The 22,880-nt window shown below is 40.9% G+C and overlaps 1 protein-coding gene, 1 long non-coding RNA gene and 1 pseudogene across 2 annotated transcripts in view; 1 reads left to right on the top strand and 2 right to left on the bottom strand.

Moving 5' to 3' along the window:
• The window catches only part of LOC116249143 (glycine-rich cell wall structural protein-like), a 28,163-nt gene extending 18,361 nt beyond the window's left edge, over positions 1-9,802 (bottom strand). Inside the window, exon 1 of the mRNA XM_031622423.1 lies at positions 9,597-9,802. Coding sequence (XP_031478283.1) covers positions 9,597-9,729 — 133 coding nt within the window. The 5' untranslated portion in view covers positions 9,730-9,802. The remainder of the gene's footprint in view (positions 1-9,596) is intronic.
• A 2,436-nt stretch (positions 9,803-12,238) lies between these two features.
• Positions 12,239-13,620, bottom strand: LOC116268012 (protein ATAF2-like; annotated as a pseudogene).
• Positions 13,621-17,374: 3,754 nt separating this feature from the next.
• LOC116245903 (uncharacterized) lies at positions 17,375-21,654 on the top strand. Its single transcript, XR_004170612.2, has 3 exons — positions 17,375-17,740; positions 20,479-20,857; positions 21,065-21,654. It is a non-coding gene; the product is annotated as an uncharacterized LOC116245903 (long non-coding RNA).
• Positions 21,655-22,880: the final 1,226 nt, after the last annotated feature.

Genomic DNA, 22,880 nt, shown 5'->3' on the forward strand with positions numbered 1-22,880 from the left:
AAACAAGAGGCCAGGGAGGAGGTTGCCCACCATCGCCGACCCTTCGCTCTTCGCTTTCTTAAAAGCGGTGGATCGCACCAACCCGCCCTTTTTTCGACGACTTCGGCAAGCCCCTTCAGGAGCCCACAATCTTCTATTTCTCCTATTTTTATGCGTTTAATCTTGCCAGGATGGTTTATTCTTCCCAGATGGATGGCTCATGGCATTGGCAACCCTCCTCTTCCATGGCTATATGGCACCGTAGGATCTTTTAGGTCGTCGATGCATCTTCGACAAAACGAAAATGGTTAGGTTCCTGAATCAAACATTTTTGTGGCAAGGTCAAGAAGTCGAACATGAGCAATAACAGTGTACTAGTTTCCATCGAATTGCTCATGAATTTGTAACAAGCAAACTTTACATAATTTTGGGTTGGGTAGCAAAGTGGCCAAAGTGTTTGACTTGTGAATGATATGTTTAATAATTCAAAACCGTATTGCTTACAAGTTACATGTTTGGTAAAGGCGTTTTTGGGTGGTAAAAATGACAACTTTAGTGTGTTTGATTGGTGTATATATATATCATTTTTGTTGTTAGTCTCTCTGAGATTAATGGTCAAGGGAACAAGCAGGTCCAACATGCATATATGCTTTCCATTCATGTGCATATGCTTGGCTGGCACCTAGAAGTGGGGTTCATCTTCGGCAGAGACCCCATCCCCAATCTATCGCAGGATGAACCAGAAAAAGGAGGCTAGTTGGGTTCGACCCTCACCCTGGCCTATTATTGAGATCAAAGTGTCTTTGTGGACTCTAAATTATTGAGATTAAAGTGATCTCCCCACAAGCTCTGTCATCAGAAACTTTTGGACTTCGTTTAAAAAAAGATGTTCCGTATTCATGGGTGTTACACTCACTCGTTTTCACACAGGCATTTTGCCTTGCTTTCTGTTCAATTGAAGTGACGTCCTGCAGTGTGCTCTTCTTAAAGTCGTTCTTTGATGTTGGCTACAAAGATCAAGCAGGACTTCAGAAAACAGAGGAACCTGCCCATAGTCATCATCTCCTCAACATGTATTCCATAAGCAGGTTTGAAAGGCAGGAGGTTGTAATCAACTAAGAAGCTATGCTACCAATACGAGCAAGAAAGAAGCAGCTTTCATGGTTGACAGAGGAGAAGCACCTCAAGGAGCTTTATATGCAGACATCAAAATATTTCTACCATCAATTTCTTAGCCCCTTATAGCTTCGATGCTAGATATAAAAACGGAGTTTAGGTTAATGAAAGAATGTTTTAGTCTCTGAGAAATAGAAGCGGGGCATGAGTTAGTAAAGGCAGAAGGAATAAAGTGGACATCCTTGTCTGCAAGAGCCAAAGTTACTTTGTCAAAAAGGAAATTTCGGGATATCATTTTCTTAGGCTTGCTGTTGGCTTCCAGCTGGGCTTTGGGATTTCCAAAATATTGCACCAGAATGCAGATATCTCGATGTTCCATTGATAGTATAGAGTCTATAGACTGTGACATAAAATATTTGAAAATTGATTAGGTACATTTTTAAATCGAAAAAACCATGATCGTCATGCTTTTGCTACAGATTTCTCATGGGAAGGTAAATTCCCAAGAAAAAAATCTTATGTGGAAATTGATTCTTATCTTCCATTTCCATCTTGCCAATGCGAAGAGCAAGGTTGTATTTAACCAACAGGCCTTGCTTCCTTTTTTTATTGCCTATCACAGGAAAGAAGCTGTCAAAGAAGGAAGCAGAGTTTCTCTGCTGCTGCCGCAAATAAATTAGCTGCAGATAGAGTAGCCAAGAAGCTCTCATAGCACTGGTTGACAATTCCCTGTTCTTCATCTCACAAGCGAAACAGGACAAATAATTGCAGGATGGGTTCCAGAATCTTTCAGGTTTTCTGTCAATTGAAGCAGTGCAGTGCTTAAGAAACCTCCGAAGGAGTGTTCGTAATACAATATAGTAGTTTGCGAAGTTTTCTTTGCACCTATTACATTGATCTATATTTCACTGCAGGTCTAATCCCGAAGAGGATTTAGTAATCGAAGCAAGTTTCGAGGATCTAAAACATCTTCCGGCCGACCTACAGTACTTCATGAAACTGTTATTATCTACTAGTACTGTGCTGCTGCCAACTGCATTATTGACGGACAAAATAATTGTTTCAGAGAGGTCCAATTCCATGGCCTTACACATCTTGCCAAAGGAGAAATTATCTAATCTGCTGAAGTCTGAAACGTTGGAAGTTGGAACTCGAAGCACCAACTTAGTTGCTCATATTTATCAGAAAGCGAGATTATTAAGAGCTCAAACTAAAAAAAAAAGCTCTATATATTAGAAAGTAATAGTATCCAGTCATAAGGCTTATGATTATAAGACTACACCATGTTTAATTTAAGACTAGTATGATGGCTGAAATCAGTTATATCCATGGTACGTACTGCTTTTCATAATTAGAAATTTAAAATCTGCCAAAAAACAACTCTTGTTTAGCATGAGAATAGAAGAATCTCTACTGCGTTTTTATCCCAATACTTATATTAATTTTAAATTAAAATAATAAATATTTTAGTTTTTTAATTATGGTCCCTACACATCCTTTGAAGAATTTAGGTAGATACTGTTTGAAATTTGATGCTCACAACGTTGCCCTCAAGTTCAACCCGCTTTCCTTCTTTTTCTGCCGCGTTATGGTGGAACGTACAAAGGTGAAAACTTGTTCTCCTTTGCAATCATGAAATCATCTACCAACGTTCATTCACAAATAAGATGACACTACTTGCGTACTTAAGACTTCAGGATTTCGACACTAAATTTTGCATTACGTATGTTGTAGCATGCGCGCATACAGAAGGAAAGAAATCCTCTCCTGGTTGATGCAAGAACATCAGAGTCTGTCATTCGCACTTTTCCTTACAAGTGAAAAGTTGGAAACTGTTCACACCCACCAAAAGGTTGCTAGCTCTTTTCTGATAGGCGTAATTATATTAAGCAAAATATGATTCGCATATGAACCATGAAAAATCACATAATCTAGAGAGAAAATAAAAGAGATGCGTTGATGAAGACTTTGAATAGCTGCAGAATTCAAAAACCTAAGTAGTTGCAGAACAGTTTGAATTTTCCATTCTCCAAACTAGTTATTTCGATAACATGCATAAATGGAGTACACAGTGGAAATGCTCGACCGACGGACGAGTCATTCTTCTCGTAATTTTACGTTTCAATCACAAGTATGGTACTTAGCCTCTATACTCTATAGTCCGGAAGCAACGGCAGCATAATTTAATAGTGCCCGCCTCCGTAGCCTCCGCCAGCTTCCCCACCGTACCCACCACCGTGGCCTCCCCCAACTCCACGGTGGGGGACCGTACCCTCCACCAGCGGCACCACCATAACCACCACCTACTCCGCCACCATAGCCTCCTCCATCACCTCCACCGACTCCTCCGCCATATCCTCCTCCAGTGCCGCCACCATAACCACCACCTGCTCCGCCACCATAACCTCCTCCAGCGCCACCACCGACTCCGCCACCGTAGCCTCCTGCCCCACCTCCATACCCACCACCAACGCCACCTCCCCCACCATGCCCACCTCCGACACCACCACCATAGCCTCCTCCAGCACCACCGCTTACACCACCTCCATACCCACCGCCATGCCCTCCTCCGGCACCACCACCATACCCACCGCCAAGGCCTCCTCCTCCACCATGTTCCTGCGCCACCACCATAGCCACCTCCATACCCACCGCCATGCCCACCTCCGGCATCACCACCATAGCCACCTCCAGCGCCACCTCCATACCCACCACCGGCACCACCACCATAGCCACCGCCTAGGCCGGTTCCACCACCTTGCCCGGCCCCAGTGCCACCTCCGTATCCACCTCCAAGGCCATAACTGTTGCGAGATTTGTGGAAGAAGATTGGTGTTGCCCAATACACCAAATCAACTATATTCTGCTGTTATCAAGAGAGAAGGAAAGAAATCTTCTCTATACTTTGAAAAAGATTCGATAACAGCTTTCTTGGTTATCGTCTCACTCAACATGTATAAAAACCCTCTTTCTCTCTTGGATTGTAACAATGGAAAGAAAAATAAAATAGCAGTCTTCTTCCTCCGTGGACGTAGGCCAGAGTGCCAAACCACGTAAATCTGTTGTTCCTGTTTCTATTGTTGCTTCTACCTTATGTTTTCTATCATGGTATCAGAGCGGGTTATATAAAGCCGCTGCATATTTCTTCGACAATCTTGGAGACAGGTTGTGAGCTGTTTTTTGACAAGGAGATACTTGCTGTTTGAAGGAGTAGCAGAACAGAGTGCCGACCGTCAGGAAACCTGCCAGAAAATTGGCCGGCGTTGTCTACTCCGGCGACGTCAAAGGTCGAGCAAGGACTCCTTCGAATCATCTACTTCTGAGGAACGTCCCTACCAATTTTCAGATTTTTTGACACAGCCATTAAGGAGTTATGATTTTTTTAAGAAACACCTGTTGCTCCTATGTTTTTCCCAAACCGTCAGGAAGCCTGCTGCAAAACTGACCGGCGTTGTCAGCTCCAGCGACGTCAGGGGTCGAACAAGGGCTCCTTAGAATCGTCTACCTCTGAGGAACGTCCCTACCAATTTTCAGATTTTTAGAAGCAGCCATTGAGGAATTATGATTTTTTGAAGAGATGCTATCGCTGGAAAAACTGTCTGCAACTACTCTTCCCTTTCCCCAATTTCTATTCACGAATTGGGATGCAAGGGCACTCTCCAATTTTTTGCCGTCTCTCTACTTTTGAGTTAATTTGGTTGTTGGGAGCTGTGGCTGAGGACCAGGAAAAAGAATCAAAAGGTCTTCACTGGCGATCAAGGTTTTCTGAATCCATTATTGAGGTTCTTCGTTATCGGGTGACATCCTCCTCTCTCCTGTTCCTTGAGAGCATGATTGATTATGCACATTTATTCTGAAACGAGTTTTTGAATGATCGAGTAGCAGCTTTGAGTAGCATCTTTCACTAGCTTCCTTGCTATATTCTGTTATTTTGTGAATTGTCTGGTATTCTCTTATTCAATGGCAAATAACCAGCAAGAAACTACAGAAAGTTTTAGACATCTCAATAGCAACGAGCAAAGCAGCCAACCTCTGAAAATCACCAATATGCTATTGAATGGCACCAACTACTTAAGTTGGGCTAAGGCAACTCGACTATTTTTAAGCGGTCGATCCAAGGTTGGATACATAAATGGGAAGATCAGTCCTCCTAATAGGTCAGATCCTAAATTTGATGATTGGCAATCTGAAAATGATATGGTGATGTCGTGGCTTATTAACTCCATGGAACCCTCTATTTCAAATCTATTTATGTATCAAGAAACTGCAAAGGAAATTTAGGATGAGTTAAAACAACTTTTTTTCAGAACAGAATAACCTCGCACGAGTCTATCAAATTCAGGTCGAGATTTCCAATCTTATGAAGGGTGACAAATCACTGAATCTCTACATAGGAGAACTCAAAAGCCGATTTGATGAACTTCTGCAATATAGGCCTGCTACGACTGATCCTGACACATACAAAACCCGGTTTGAGGAAGACAAAATCTTCAAATTTTTGGCAGGTTTAGGAGCCGATTATGAAGGTATTAGGAGTCAAATCCTCAATAACACTCCGCTGCCCAACTTCAACAATGTTTGTCAAATGATACAGAGGGAGGCTGCACGAAGGCAAGTTATGAATTCTAAAATTGAAATTTCTGAAGAAAGCCGTGAACAAATGGCATGCGTCGCTCAAGCCGATTTTGTCAAAGGGGATCAAAAACTTCCGAATGCCAACAAACCTTCCAATGCTAACTTCAGCTATCAGAAAGGGAGAAATAAATTTAGATGCACCCACTGCAAGCGGACTGGTCATACTCGTGAAAGATGTTGGGAGCTGGTCGGAAGACCAACAAGAGACAAAGCTACCTCCTCCACAAAACCGGTGTATTCCACCAATTCTGATTTAGCGAACTTTGTCACCAAGGACGACCTTGAGAAATTTTTTCAGAAGTTTGCAAAGACCAATCTAGTATCATCTCAGCCTATCAGCAATTCAGAAGGTAACAACTTTGCTTTGACTGCTACTTTAAATCGTTCTGCATGGGTTATTGACACAGGGGCTACCGATCATATGTCTAGCGACTTAAGAAAAATTATTAATATTGACAAAACAAAACAAAGATCAGTTTTTACAGCCGATGGATCACCCATTATTGCTGAAGGATACGGTGAAACTACATTCTTTAAAAAAGGGCAGAAATCTCAAGTTTTATATATTCCCAAACTGTCAGCTAATCTCATCTCGGTAAGCAAATTAACCAAGTCTCATAACTGTTTGGTTGTTTTTTCCTCAAAGGATGTGATATTTCAGGATTGTGTGACGAACCAAGAGATTGGTAGAGGGCATGAGCAGAATGGGCTATACGTGATGGACGAAAATTGTTGCAACCTCATTATGAATGATCAGCAAGATCGACGTTCTCACTACTGGACCTGGCACGCCAGACTTGGTCACATCTCTCATCAAAGTTTAACTCGTCTTATTCCAAATCTTACAGTTGAAAATAAATCATGTGATGCTTGTGAATTTTCTAAATCCACAAGATTACCTTTTCAGTCCTCTACTGAAAAATTAAATGACATCTTTGATTTAGTTCATTCTGATGTTTGGGGACCAGCCCCAGAAGTGTCATATTCTGGATTTAGATATTATGTTTCCTTTATTGATGACAAGACACGCATGACATGGTTGTTCTTTCTTAAGTATAAGAGTGAAGTTTTTAGTGCTTTCAAAGAATTTTTCAAGATGGTACATACTCAATATGGAGTAAAGATAAAAAAACTTCGCTCTGACAATGGTGGAGAATATGTGAATGATGCTCTTGAAACCTTTCTAAAAGGGGAAGGAATACAACCTCAATATTCTTGTGCAGGTACTCCACAACAAAATGGAGTGGCAGAACGAAAGAATAGACAATTACTGAATGTTGCTCGATCTCTTATGACTCACATGCATGTTCCTTTTCGTTTTTGGAATGATGAAATTGCTACGGCCTGTTATATTATCAACAGAACACCAAGTTCCAGTATTGAAAATCAAGTTCCTATAGAACTTCTTCTCAACAGAAAAGTTTCTATAAAGCATCTTAAAGTTTTTGGATGTAAATGCTATTTTCATAGACAGGAAAACTTTAGGAACAAATTTGAAAAACGTGCTGTCAAAAGTATTTTCCTCGGTTTTTCCAGTAGAAAGAAAGGATATAAATGTTATGATCCAGTCACTAGAAGATTATTTATATCTCGTGATGTGAAATTTTTTGAACAGGAATCTTTCTTTGATTATCAAAGACAGGGGGAGATGAATTTTGCTAATCCGACCAAGCAGCCCACATTGCCAATAGTGAAAATCAGCTATGAAGCTCCTAGTGCTAGCAAGCAGCCCGTATTGCCTATGGTTGAACCCCATTTTGAAGTAGACAAAATCATTTCAAATGATGTGTCTCCACTTTCACCTCAAGAACCCGACACCAGCTTCAATCCTCCCACTCTTTCCACCGAACCAAATCCCAATTCAAACCAACCAGAAAATTCCATTAGACAATCCACTCGTCCTACCAGACCACCAACAAAATTTAGTGACTATTATACCTATCTTACAACAAACAAAAACCATTCCATAGACCAATACTTGTCATTCGAAAATCTGTCCATTCACTATAAATCCTATATCCTAAATACCTACTCCCAAAACGAACCAAAAACTTATGAGGAGGCAAAATCTGATCCAAAGTGGCATAATGCAATGGAAGAAGAACTTGCGGCATTGAAAAAAAATCAAACATGGGATTTAGTTCCTCTACCTGATGGCAAGAAGCTGGTTGGATGCAAGTGGGTTTATCGAATAAAATACAACAGCGATGGAAGTGTAGAACGCTACAAAGATCGCTTGGTCGCCAAAGGATTCACTCAAACTGAAGGTATTGACTATACTGAAACCTTTGCTCCTGTTGCAAAGATGAGTTCTGTCCGAATGTTAATCTCAGTAGCAGCAAACAAGAGATGGCCTCTAAATCAACTTGATGTGAAAAATGCTTTTCTTCATGAAAAACTCAATGAAGAAGTTTATATGGAGGCTCCAAAAGGTATAAAAAATGAGCACAGGTACGTATGTAAATTGAAAAAAGCTCTATATGGTTTGAAACAGTCACCGCGAGCTTGGTTCTCTCGTCTTAGTGATGCGCTTGCAAAAATGGGTTTCAAAAGAAGCAGTGCTGATCATACTATGTTTACGTCTTTGAGAAACTTTAAAATATGTATTCTCCTGGTCTATGTGGACGATATAATAATGACAGGTGATGATATTGATTTTATGCCACGCGTCAAATACTATCTTAATCAGCTCTTTGAAATCAAAGATTTGGGGATACTAAGATTCTTTTTAGGAATTGAAGTTGCACACTCAAACAAAGGAGTCTTCCTTTGCCAAAGGAAGTATACGTTAGATCTATTGAAAGAAACAGGATGCTTGGGTGTGAAACCAACAGAGACACCCCTTGAAGTCAATTGTAAATTAAAGAAAGATGAAGGAGAAGTCGTCGAGAATATTCAAAGCTTTCAGAAACTCGTCGGTAAACTCATATATTTAACTGTTACAAGACCAGACATATCCTATGTTGTAAGTCTCATCAGTCAGTTTATGCATTCTCCTAGATCATCTCATATTGAAGCTGCTCATAGAATATTGAGATATTTGAAAAGATGCCCTGGGAAAGGAATTTTAATGAAACGTGATCTGCCACTTGATGTTGTGGGTTATACTGATGCAGACTGGGCAGGGGATCCAAACGACCGAAGATCTACTTCTGGTTTTTGCACCTTCGTTGGAGGAAATCTTGTAACTTGGAGAAGCAAAAAACAATATGTAGTTGCTCGATCAAGTGCTGAAGCATAATACAGAGCTATGGCTGGATGTACATGTGAACTGGTGTGGATAAAAGCGCTTCTGAAGGATATGAATATTGACGTGCGAGACTCTATAAAGCTTATATGTGACAATATGGCTGTCATCTATATTGGGGCAAATCCGGTCTTTCACGAAAGAACCAAACACATTGAAATTGACTGTCACTTCATTAGAGAGAAGATTCAAGATGGAACTATCAAAACTTGTCATGTTAAAAGTGAAAATCAGTTGGCTGATATTTTCACCAAGAGCCTAGCACGAGAAAAGCATCAAAGCATTGTAAACAAGTTGGGACAGATTGATATCTGTTCTCCAACTTGAGGGGGAGATTGTTGCGAGATTTGTGGAAGAAGATTGGTGTTGCCCAATACACCAAATCAACTATATTCTGTTGTTATCAAGAGAGAAGGAAAGAAATCTTCTCTATACTTTGAAAAAGATTCGATAACAGCTTTCTTGGTTATCGTCTCACTCAACATGTATAAAAACCCTCTTTCTCTCTTGGATTGTAACAATAGAAAGAAAAATAAAATAGCAGTCTTCTTCTTCCTCCGTGGACGTAGGCCAGAGTGCCGAACCACGTAAATCTGTTGTTCAACCACCTCAGCTCCACCTCCATAGCCACCACCGTATCCACCTCCACCACCGACGCCAAAGCCCTTACCAAAGCCGCCTCCAAAGAACTTATGGAACCACTTACGGTCATCAAGAGGAGGAGCCGGGGTCTGGTGACTTTGGTCGTTCATCAACTTCCGACTGTTTGCACTGACATGGATCAACAGGAAGTTGAGCAAAATGAAGAAAAGGAGGAAGAGCCTTCCCCCCAGGGAGTTAGCCATCTTCTTTCTCTTCTGGGTAGCTAGTTCTGTGATTTCCTATTCTATGGACAGGAATGATGGTGCGTTGAGGAAGTGTGGAATACGAATGGTACTTATAGAGGTGGACGGTTGGGCTAGCCATTAAAGAAGAACAATCCATAAGCCGCGTTAAGAAGAAGGAAAGCACATGGATTGTGTTCTCTAAGCGCGTCTTGTTTAGGTGGATGGACAAGATTGTTGGGGAGCAAGTAGAGCGGTGTATTGCATTATCCAGAATTTAATGCTTGATCATCAGCCATTCTCGGCCTTCCCTTGTTTAATCTTTTCCTTCACAATAAGACATGTCTCAGTCATAGCATGGAAAATATTGTTCACTTCACAGTTAACACAGCTCACGTTCATTTCATTCTCACCTCGATTTTTCCTTTTCTATTATCAATTATCATTTTTCATTTCCATCCGTTCCTGCATCCAAAATTCAGTGAGTGAATGGGAGGATGATTATTTCCTTATCACTGTATTGGGATAATATATATTGAACCTGGCTTTAAATGTCTGTAAGTTGAAAAAAATAAGATCGGCATTGGGATCAATCAAGCTTCTATGCGGTGGCCATGGAATTGGTGAAAAATAACACCATCTCTGGTGCCCATGACGGCGCGTGCGGGATGGATTAAATCCCCATTCTTTTCTGCGTCGTAAAAAATTACTACATCAAGATGTACACGACGCTGAGGTGTTCCAATCTCTTTCTTGATACTATACTTCTCTTTGTAAATATATCTTGATCGTCAAGAGCTTACTAATTCGATTAGTATACTAACCTCCTTTGCCTATCAAAGAAAGCCTTCGGAAGGGACAAGCTGACAACGTAGAAAAGAGAAAGATTTAAGGAGGACTTACAACGCAAGCAGCAAATTTCCCTGATCAATGTGTTCCCTAGGTGCTCGGGTGCTTTGCCATGTCTTCAAAATTAATCAACTCGCTCTCTAAGAGGCTGTTTGTTATTATTTTATGAATCTATTGCAAATATTAGAACCAGCTCATGGAACACTACAATGTTCATAAATTTGTTGCAATTCTTTGAAAGGGATTCACGGAACAATAACAAGTACTGTTGTCAAACAGTCTCTTATAGATCCATTTTTTACCATTATATATAATGGATTTGCAGAAGACTAGAACAAATTTCATTAAGACGGAAGGAAGGAATTCTCTGATTAGAAGACAGGGTAATGAGATTATTAGGAAACAAATTGAAGGATAAGATATCAAGTCAAGAAAGGATGAGAAGAAGGTGGAACGGTTTTTAAATTCATGGCATCATTTTTGTATCGTCTAACAAAGAATTTTATGTTCTTCTTAGACATCCAAAAAAATTGAAATCCTAGAATTTAAGCTCCTAATATTTTAAATCGCATTAATTCTATAACATAAAGTAATCTGGCTCCCCTTAAAGATATCAAGACATATATAAATTAAAGATTTTGACTTTTTGCCTTTCTGTAGCAACCTCATTGCAACCACCAACTAATCAAAATGATTTTGAATTGGGATTGCGTATGATGTAGCTATAAAGCTTTCCTTTAAACTTATAAATTGAGAAAAAATTATTTTTCTGAAAGAATTCGTGAAAGTCGAACCGTTTATGCATGCTTTTCGAAACCCTGTACGCACGGATGAATATATAAAACGGTCCCTTGAGTAATTTGAATCCAAATTTCAAGTAAAAATCTGAACAACAAGATATCTAATTATCGAGGCATTCAAATGAAATGATTCCAAGCTCGGTTTCTAGCCCTCGAACCATGATTCATCTGCATGCATGGTTACTTTTGCTGATTACAAAAAAACTTTGTTTATAAGTTAATTTTGGGGATATAGTTGCGCAAGATTTGTGAAATCGATCGGCTTGCTTTGCACAAACATTCATGTAAACGACGTTTCCTCGAATTTATGACAATCTAAACTTAATGTTTCACAACTTCAGTAGATACATAAGAACGTGTTCTTATCAATATCAATATAAAAAGCTTGACGTGAAAACGCAGCTCATCAAGAGTCCGAACCTATTCGATTCGATCGGCCTGTGCGGGCTTCATGATCAAGAATCCGGTATAATTAATTAACAAGTTCCGATGAAAATACTTTGAAATCTTATTACGAAGAAGGTCAACTGACGATTGTGAGTTCTTGATATCAGTTCATATAGAAGGTTAAATAAGAAGAAAATCATAAAGCACACACTCAATTATCGTTCTCCAAATTAATTGATACAACAACATAGAAGTACAGACGCTTAACAAATAAGAGTTACACACAAGAAACAGACAGAAAGCAGCACAGTTTATTCCCTCATTTTATTCGGTTCTTCATCTTAATCGAAAGCTTCAGTTCACGTACTACCTCATAGCTCACAAGTGGCCATTTTGATTCTCTAAGGGTAGCCGCCACCGTAGCCACCTCCATAGCCTCCACCAGCACTGCCGCCGCACCCTCCATCAGCTGCACCACCATAACCACCACCGTACCCTCCACTAGCTGCGACGTTGGATAGCTGGCTAAGCAAAGCAGCATTCGAGCTTCCCCCTCCGTTGCTGCTTGAATTGGCGTCGTGGGGCAGCCCTTCGTTCCAATAAGGGGAGGGGAGCGTCCTCTGCGATGGTGGGCTAAACATCGCCCCGGTGGCATTGTTCTGCGGCGTGCCGGACGACGGAGCCAATTGCCAGAGGGAGCTGCCGTCGTCGGACAAGAATGCGTCAAAAAAAATTTCTTCACCTTCGAGAGCAGCAGTAGTCTTCTGGAGTTGTGGCCGTCCATGTTGGGAGGCAAGGAAGTCACATCGTCCAAGAGTCGTCGCTTTGACGCTGATTCTTTTTTTTTGTATATCCGGCACAGAACCCACTCGTCAAACTAAAATCTAAAGGACCATCGTTAAGTATTATAATGTAAAGAAACAAAGATCAAGATAAAGAGTGATGAGAATTTGTACCCTCAAAGAAGGCGTCGCTACATCCAAATTGGGGTTCGAGTGTCCGCCGTCAGCAAGCCTGTACTCATCCATAATCCAATTGGTCTTCACTCCCTTCGGCCGCCAGCCGCCGTAGAACACTAGCGCCTTCTTCACGACGACCTTACGCCGACCTTTTGCATCCCGCTAGACGTCAGTGCCGGCTTGTCAGAGCCGGTGGCCTTCCAGTACCCGGACGCTGCCCTCCAGTTCGGCCGCGCCCCGTTGGGGTACCTCCGATACCTGTGAGTGAAAAAGTACCACTCTTTTTCTCCAGAGATGGCCTTCCCTGCACCATCGATCATCAGCACCCCAATTCAACGGAGAGAAGAAAAGCACCCCAATTCAAGGGAGAAGAAAAACATAGAGGGAAGCTCAACGTACCAGGTCCATGGAGCTCACAAGGGTCAAACTTGTAGAGGTCGACCTCGGCGACGATGGCAGCGGGAAGAGGAGCAGAGGAGGCCTTCCTCTGGAGGTAGTGGACGACCAGCTCCTCATCTTCCGGGAGGAAGCAGCGGCGGCTCCTGCATGGGGAAGGCGACTAGCGGAACACCCGTGTTTGACGTCATGCTTTCCTTCTAAAACTCATGCACTCCTCTGCATTCACTTATGAATTGATAGATAACGAGAATGTTAAATATAGAGGCCCGCAATATATGTAACATGAAGAGGAGCAGAGGAGGCCTTAAACTCCATGAGGAGTTAAAGTCCATATTGATAGACAACTTCTTGTATATCCGGCTAATGTGTAATCCATATATGTAAAGTTTCCTTATGGAGTTTAAGAGTGTGTTAAAGAAACCCATCCTTCACCAATTCTAGGCTTTTTCTTGTTTGGGAGGCAAAGAAGTTGTCTATCAATATTTAACACTCTGCTCCTCTTCATGTTACATATATTGCGGGCCTCTATATTTAACACTCTCGTTATCTATCAATTCATAAGTGAATGCAGAGGAGTGCATGAGTTTTAGAAAGAAAGCATGACGTCAAACACGGCTGTTCCGCTAGTCGCCCTCCCCATGCAGGTGCCGCCGCAGCTTCCTCCGGGCTTCCGGTTCCACCCGACGGATGAGGCGCTGGTCGTCCACTACCTCCAGAGGAAGGCCTCCTCTGCTCCTCTTCCCGCTGCCATCGTCGCCGAGGTCGACCTCTACAAGTTTGACCCTTGGGAGCTCCGTGGACCTGGTACGTTGAGCTTCCCTCTTTTTTTTTCTTCTCTCCGTTGAATTGGGGTGCTGATGATCGATGGTGCAGGGAAGGCCATCTCTGGAGAAAAAGAGTGGTACTTTTTCAGGTATCGGAGGTACCCCAACGGGGTGCGGCCGAACTGGAGGGCAGCGTCCGGGTACTGGAAGGCCACCGGCACTGACGTCTAGCGGGATGCAAAAAGGTCGGCGTGAAGAAGGCGCTCGTGTTCTACGGCGGCTGGCCGCCGAAGGGAGTGAAGACCAATTGGATTATGGATGAATACAGGCTTGCTGACGGCGGACACTCGAACCCCAATTCGGATGTAGCGACGCCTTCTTTGAGGGTACAAATGCTCATCACTCTTTATCTTGATCTTTGATTCTTTACATTATAATACTTAACGATGGTCCTTTGGATTTTAGTGTGACGAGTGGGTTCTGTGCCGGATATACAAGAAGAAGAATCAGCATCAAAGCGACGACTCTAATTATTCCGAATTTAATTTTAGAACCCTTTTTATGAAACTTTACAACAAACTCAAGGCACCACATAACAATAATGCATAAACTCGGAGGATGCTACAATGCAATTTCGAATGAAATACCTGTTTTTGCTGAAAATAACTTTCGTAAACGTTGAAGCTTTAATTCTGAAAAATGTAACAGTCTTTCCGAAAATTTCGCTAATAAGGTGGACCAATTCTGAAAATTTTCAACTTTGTTTTAAAATCGGTCGAACGGTCGCGTTTTCATTTCTTCGCCCCTTTTCCTCTCTCCTTGCGGGGGCGCTTCCCTCTTCTTCTCGTTCGATCGTCGGTGGCTTCCACTGATTCTTCAGCAACCCAAAACCAGTCCGAGTGGGAGAGAGAGCTCCATCTTCCTCTCCAGCCTTCCATGGGGTGCAGCAGAGAATGGGAAAGGGATCTCGACAGATCCATGCTCTTCCAGTCGACAGGGAGAAGGGAGGGCCATCGGCCTCTCCTCCGTCCAGCGGCAGCAACAGCAGCCGCTGACCCAACCAGGGAGCAAAAGGGGCGGCAGAACCCTCGACTCGTCGTTGGATTCTGTCAGCGCAGGGAAGTTGCAGGGAGGTTCCGCCGGAAACCCTGGTGGAAAGGTAAAAAACGACTGACCTACCACTTCATCCCTCTCTCCCGAAAGTACTCCGCCAACAGGAAGACAAAAACTGCTATTGGCGTCCGTGGCAGACATATATATATTATATCATGCAAACATATATATGCAAATATATATATACAAGGGCTTCATGCTATTCATCAGAGCTCGCAGGTGAATCGCAGCGCACCTTTCTCCCTCTCTTTCAAACGAAAAGGGGAAACAGGTTCATTGGTTTCGACAAGAAGCCGCCAAACCATTAAAAAATATAAAATTTAAAACGAAAAGTTACTCCTTCATAAACCGGGTCGACATGGGGCCCGGCGCGATACCCACCTTTAATTGTCGATCTACTTTTTAAGTAAAGATACTCGATCGACACATTTCATCGATGTTTTAAATTTTTAATTTTAATGGTTTTTGATGGACCCTTTTGATATGTTTTTAATGGTTTTAAATTTTGATATGCTTTACTTCCACCGAGAATTTCACGTCATCTCACCACCACCATCACCAACCAACCAAAAAAGAATAGATGGAACTCCAAGAAACCCCAGCAGAGCCAAAAATGGCACCTCAGAACCAAAAGTTTACCTCAAAATGGAACGAAAACCGGAAGCCGAACCTCCCCAAAAACTTTCCCCCCACAAAGGGAGAGCGGAGAAAGAAAAAGGTTGTGTTTTCATTGAAAGAACAACACTTCAATGTCCAATTTTGGCACCAAGCGAAAGGCAGGAGTGGATTTATCAAGAGTGACAGGAAGGGATGTATCTGTCTATTTCCTCTAACTCAGAATGAACTTCAAAAAAAATATAAAGGTTCATAACTAATATATACATACATGGCAACGTAAATGCTAGGATTCAGATACCAGAATTTTTAAGCCAAAATATCAATGGCAAGGGGTGTTAGATGACATAACATCCTGAAAAACTCAGTTTTGTGAAATAAAAACCAAAAGGGCTGATTACCAAACTCTCATCAGCTTGCTAACCCATAACTCTGACAGACAAAAGGTTATATATATTCTTTTTGTATTTGAGCTCGTTTTCTGGGGTTTATGAATCACTCTTTTCTTCTCTTCTCCTTTTTCTTTCTCCGCTCTCCTTTTGTGGGGGTAGAGTTTTTGGGGATGTCCGGCTTTCGGTTTCCGTTCAATTTTGAGGTAAACTTGTGGTTCTGAGGTGCCATTTTTTGCTCTGCTCGGGTTTCTTGGAGTTCCATCTATTCTTTTTTGGTTGGTTGGTGATGGTGGTGGTGAGAAGACGTGAAATTCTTGGTGGGAGTAAAGCATATCAAAATTTAAAAAAAGAGAGGCTAGAGGTGGGAAGGACGGAGGAGTAGAGAGGCACAATCGTCTATATAAGAGAATGTAGAGGAGTTGTAACCGTGGTTGGCTGTGGCAGATGGAAAGCATGACCTCTGCCGTTCCGCTAGTCGCCCTCCCCATGCAGGTGCCGCCACAGCAGCCGCAGCTTCCTCCGGGCTTCCGGTTCCACCCGATGGATGAGGAGCTCGTCGTCCACTACCTCAAGAGGAAGGCCTCCTCTGCTCCTCTTCCTGCTGCCATCGTCGCCGAACCCTTCGGAGCTCCCTGGTAGTTGAGCTTTCTTCTATGTTTTTCTCTCCGTTGAATTGGGGTGCTGATGATCGATGGTGCAAGGAAGACCACGTTTGGAGAAAACGAGTGGTACTTCTTCACCCATACGTACCGGAAGTACCCCAACGGGGCGCGGCCGAACAGGGCGGCAACGTCCGGGTACAACATTGATAAGCCAGTACTGACGTCCAGCGGGATGCAAAAGGTCGGCTTGAAGAAGGTGCTCGTGTTCTACGGCGGCTGGCCGCCGAAGGGAGTGAAGACCAATGGATTATTAATAGAAAGGAAAATAGCTTTTTCAGATTCATTTGACTAAAGTGAGACGACGTGCAAAAAAGAGAACCCATATCTTCCAAGGTTCGTCATGGAAAGATAACTTAGGCAACCATAATCAGCCAAAACAAGCCAAAGAGAAAACTTCCTACCATAAGCTTCAATGCTTCAAGGGCGGAGAAGGAGCGGCGGAGAAGGAGCGGAGAAGCAAAGGAAAAGGCAAAAAAATATCTCTCAGTTTGAATCTTCCACGTAAATTAAGAAGAAACGTATCTCGACCTCCCTTCTTATCTACTTTGATTAGATAAGAAGAAAACCTTCTTTTTTATTACTATATATTTCTCCCAATCCTCTATGAGACTACCACCGCTGGTTTTTCTCATTTCCATCCTTTCTTTTCCTCTTCTCTTCACTGTGAAGTCGATGTGAATTCCTCCTTCCAACCAATCAGACACTAGTGTGGCGGTGGCGGACACTCACAATCTTGAATAGGAGATTAAATTTTGGAGGTGTTACACACTCTTATCTTCCTATCTACAACCGCTATCTCTCTCTCACGACCACTATAAGCACATACATGCACGCACATAACCATGAAAGGGGTAGCAGAGCAGATGCATCTGCTGCCGGGGTTCAGGTTCCACCCCTATGATGAGGAGCTGCTTCTCATGTATCTCCTCCCCAAGACTCTGGGCGTGGCTTTAGTCGCAGACATCAACCTCTACAGATATGATCCATGGGTCCTACCTGGTACATATTCCCCCACGACCATTACGTTCACTCTTCTTGCTTATTCTTCTTGAAGGTGAATCATGGTGATTGTCATAGCCTTCACCAGAAGCACCTATTTATAATTTAAAATGAAGGTGAAACAATCTTTTTTTTTTTGGTTGCTTTCATGAGGCCTGCATATCCTTCTATTACTGATGCAAATATATTTTGATTTCATTTATGACATTTTAACACCCCATGATGCATCTTCCTTTCATTCATATTTTCCTTTTGGATTTCCCTCAACCAAATTAATCTTTTTTGTCCATATATATCCAAATAAAAATAATATAAATCTTTTCTGTCCATACATAACTTTTAAAAGTCTTATAACATATTTAAGATCTTATATAAAAGATGTGGGTATGAGAGGTCTATAAAGGTTATTGTTAACACAACTTGGTCATTGAAAAAACAAAAAGAAAGAAAGATTAGAGTTGAAATTTAAGCACGGTTTAGCTGTGTAGCCCATATGGTTATGTTAACAATAACATCCAGAATTATCACTTTCTCCAAGAAACATCCAAATCTGGAAATTTATCGAAATAAAAAATATGTGCTTCAGGCGTTGTTTCGATATGTATGCTATTGGGACAAACTACATACAATATCTTTAAGGAACTTGTTGTGCTGCCTTTATATATTAGTCTTTCCACTCAGGCAATTTGGTGCATTATGTTTCAATGGCGTGATGCAGAAGGGATAATGTCTGCCTAATTAGACATACGGCCAATGAAACCAACAAGTTTTTTGGTGCACTATGCAAATAGTGCGCCGTGATCGGAAATCGATGACAGATGAAGCTTCAAAATTCAATAATTTTGCTTTCTATAAGTTTCATAAAAGTTATTGCTCTCTGAATATGCTCCTGTCATTGCCAGAAAATCTTTATTCAAAGAGAAGAAATGCATTCAAAAAAGGAATATCAAACCCAAGTATCCTTGTGGCATAAGCTCTTGTAATGAGCAATTGTCTTTCAAGGAGCTTGATCGAACCGAACAATGTACTATCGGTTCTTTTTTGTCAAACCAATTGTGAAATATCCAAAATTTGGCTTCTACATATCTCTGTTTTCTTAAGGATCTAATTGCAGACAGATCCAAAATTATATATTACACACATATTACATGTACTAGATATGAACCCTTCAAAAAACTGAGAGAAGAGGTGATTTAGCTTGAAATCCTCCTATAAGCGTGATGATTTTAGTGCCAATGGGAATATGCAAGTTGATCTTAACCTAGGTGCGCCCACAGTTAACCACGTTGCATCATTAATGACCCTGTGGACTTCACTGCAAATGAAGTTTCAATTGGAAATACTTTGCATTTTTAATTCTGCTTAAAGCCTGCACATCATTTTAACACTTATTAGTACCATGTCTCAACTTTTTTTTTTTAAAAAAAAAGGAAAAAATCAAACCGCCCTCAACTCAAGATACAGTTTATTGGGAGTTTGATAAGAAAAAGACTATGTTTTTACTACGCATGTTTCCAAAAATTATGTTCTGAGAATATTATTTTACTGTTCCAGACATTAATATCCATTGTCACACTATGTTTTCTTAAATAAGAATGAAGGCAGTTCTTAGAATATGTATTTTACGAACATGTATTCCAAAGTTGACTCTGCCATCTTTTTCCCCGTTTAGGTCTAGCAGCAGTCTGGAACAAAGGGGGACAATCTTTGCTCTTTCTAGATTACGAAATTAGGTTACATCCCATATGTTGAAATCTATTAAGAGTAGAGCATGATAGTTCATATTTAAAGAAGAACATGGTAGTCCATATCGTGAATTTCGCTAATAGTTGTGCCCTGTCACGGTTCCTTCGGAAATCTAATTGCGTAAATGAAGATAAAATGTCTAAAAACGCAAGGATAATAAAGATATATTTTTCCAATGTCTAAATCAATTTTTATAAGCTGCAAAAGTAAGATTAATCATTTTAAAATATTTATAGCTAGGACACGACCCAGATTCTTTTTTTTTTTTTTGAGAAAGTTTAATGTGGTATTTTAAAATTTTGGAAATTTTTGATAATCTACAATGGGGTTAGGCTAAATTGTTAGTTGTCTTGGTTTTTATCTTTTTCATGAGTAAAACTCACTCACTCACTCTAGTGCCAGCACAAAAATACATTGCTATGCAACAACCCAAGGAAAGAAAAACACTTCTGGAGCTAAATTTTTCGAGTCTAATGGAGAATAAATGTTTGCCATAGGCATTTAATTGAACATAAATTTAGTGCACCAAATGGAAATAATTTAAAAAACATTTCACAATTTTCGTCTAAATTTTTTTCAATTGCATGGAGGAGAAAGAAATAGCTCATGAATCCATTATCAAATGCCACCTTATAAAGGAAACCACTGACTCTTTTGAGTTAAGCCTGGGCACTGGGGGAGGTCGCAGGTGAGTACTTGGTATGTAATAAGGCTGGGTGTCGGGTCGGGCCCGGGCCCAACAGCCAGGCCCAGGTCGGCCCATTTAGGCCCGATAAGATAAAAAAAATATTTTGTTTAAATTTTTTTATTTTAATAATATTTTTTATTCTTAATAAATATTATTTTATAATTAAAAATATTATTTTATAATTAAAAAATATTTTTTTAATTTAAATTGGCCGGGCTGGTCCGGCCCGGCACGATACCCACCCTTGTTTTGAAGGGCACTTTTCTGATTCTATTAAAACTTTATTGATTTTAAGTTTTTTTAGAGCTTTTTGTAATTTAGCCTGGAAAGCCAATATGAGTTGCCCAAAGAAAAAAAAGGACGAAGAGGATCGAGGATTTAGCACGAATGAATTTGAGGAGGACTGGATTTCGACGTCAATGTTCCAAGAATGATCGATGGTGGATCGCCTGCTCTGGGGAGAAAATTCGCGTTACGGCCTCCGAGCTCTTGTTCTTCTTGTCCTCTTCTCTTCCCAAGAATGATCGATCGTGGGTCGGCTGCTCTGGGAAGAAAAATTCGCGTCACGGGCAACTAGCTCTGGTTCTTCTTGTCTTCTTTTCTCTCTCTCGCGGCCGTTCTTTTGCATATTTCCCTGCTTCTAGGTTTCTGGAAGCAGGCGAACAGGCACAGCTGAAGAAAGGGTAAGTGAACAGCAATATGACCTCCCCCATTCTCTCTCTTTCTCTCTTATTGTCTTACACGCTCGCGCACACAAAAACACACGCATATGGATATTATATATCGTGATTCTGAAACTATTAAAGAGCTGTCTTTCCATCTATGAAAGGTCATGTCCCCGAAGCATCTTTTCCATAGCTACCCACACATATATTTTTGATTAATTACAGATTCATAATGGGCAGATCCGGGGACTGCCTCTTGTAGAGATTAGAGAAAGCACCTAAAGCTATTGAACCACAAACAGGTGGTGATGATGCAAAGGTATGACAATGGTGTAGCGGAATCAGTGAATCTTGCATAAACACATGCATCTTTGGCACCGGGGCAATGTTTAGCCCACCAGCGCAGAGGACGCTGCCCTCCCCATATTGGAACGAAGGGCTGCCCCACGACGCCAATTCAAGCAGCAACGGAGGGGGAAGCTCGAATGCTGCGTTGCTTAGCCAGCTACCCAACGTCGCAGCTGGTGGAGGGTACGGTGGTGGTTATGGTGGCGCAGCTGGTGGAGGGTACGGCGGTGGTGCTGGTGGAGGCTATGGAGGTGGCTACGGTGGCGGCTACCCTTAGAGAATCAAAATGGCGACTTGTGAGCTATGAGGTAGTACGTGAACTGAAGCTTTCGATTAAGATGAAGAACCGAATAAAATGAGGGATAAACTGTGCTGCTTTCTGTCTGTTTCTTGTGTGTAACTCTTATTTGTTAAGCGTCTGTACTTCTATGTTGTTGTATCAATTAATTTGGAGAACGATAATTGAGTGTGTGCTTTATGATTTTCTTCTTATTTAACCTTCTATATGAACTGATATCAAGAACTCACAATCGTCAGTTGACCTTCTTTGTAATAAGATTTCAAAGTATTTTCATCGGAACGTCATTTACATGAATGTTTGTGCAAAGGAAGCCGATCGATTTCACAAACCTTGCACAACTATATCCCAAAAATTAACTTATAAACAATTTTTTTTTTTTTGTAATCAGCAAAAGTAACCATGCATGCAGATGAATCATGGTTCGAGGGCTAGAAACCGAGCCTGGATAATTAGATATCTTGTGGTTCAGATTTTTACTTGCAATTTGGATTCAAATTACTCAAGGGACCGCTTTATATATTCATCCGTGCGTACAGGGTTTCGAAAAGCATGTATAAACATTTTTGTCAACAATACCTTTCTTTTTCTTTAAGCATATGCATGTTATGATGTTTGGATTGAGTTGTGTGCTCTTAGGAGCACCCAACCTCCATTGTATGTGGTAGGAGTAGAGACACATTTTATATATGTCTCTCCTTTTTTTTTTTGTGTGTGTAAACGTAGCTTTCCTTGTTGAGCTTTGGCCAACTCGAGGCCTCAGAACACAAGCCCAAGCTCGGCCTAACACTTCAAATTTAAGCTGGGGCTAAACTAATTAAAATATTTTTTTTAATATTAATAACTTTTTAAATAAAAAAATATTTTTAATAAGAAAATATATATTTTTATTTAAAATAAATTATGAAACTGAGCCGGATAATTTTTTTTTTATCCTATCAAGCCACATATCAGTTATCGGTTGGGTACTCAGGCTCGAACGCCGAGACCTATTCCCGCGGTCGTGGAAACAATTTTGCTTTTATAAGCAAAACTGGAGCTTAACTAGTTGGTAAGTTGTAGAAGCTGATGTGAGTTGTATAAGTTGATTCAATTCTTCTGCTATAATTGTACCAAAGCTCAACAAGGAAAGCTACGTTTACACATAAAAAAAAAAAGATGTATATAAAATGTCTCTCTACTCCTACCACATACAATGGAGGTTGGTTGCTCCTAAGAGCACACAACTCAATCCAAACATCATAACATAACATGCATATGCTTAAAGAAAGAGAAAGGTATTGTTGAAAAAAAAAAATTATTTTTTTGGTTTTTTTATCTTTAAAAAGATTTGTTTTTTTTTAATATTTTTATCATTAATCGTATTGACAGTACAAAATTTTGTTCAAGTTCGAG

Source organism: Nymphaea colorata, chromosome 1 (assembly GCF_008831285.2).
Source record: "Nymphaea colorata isolate Beijing-Zhang1983 chromosome 1, ASM883128v2, whole genome shotgun sequence".
NCBI lineage: Eukaryota > Viridiplantae > Streptophyta > Magnoliopsida > Nymphaeales > Nymphaeaceae > Nymphaea > Nymphaea colorata.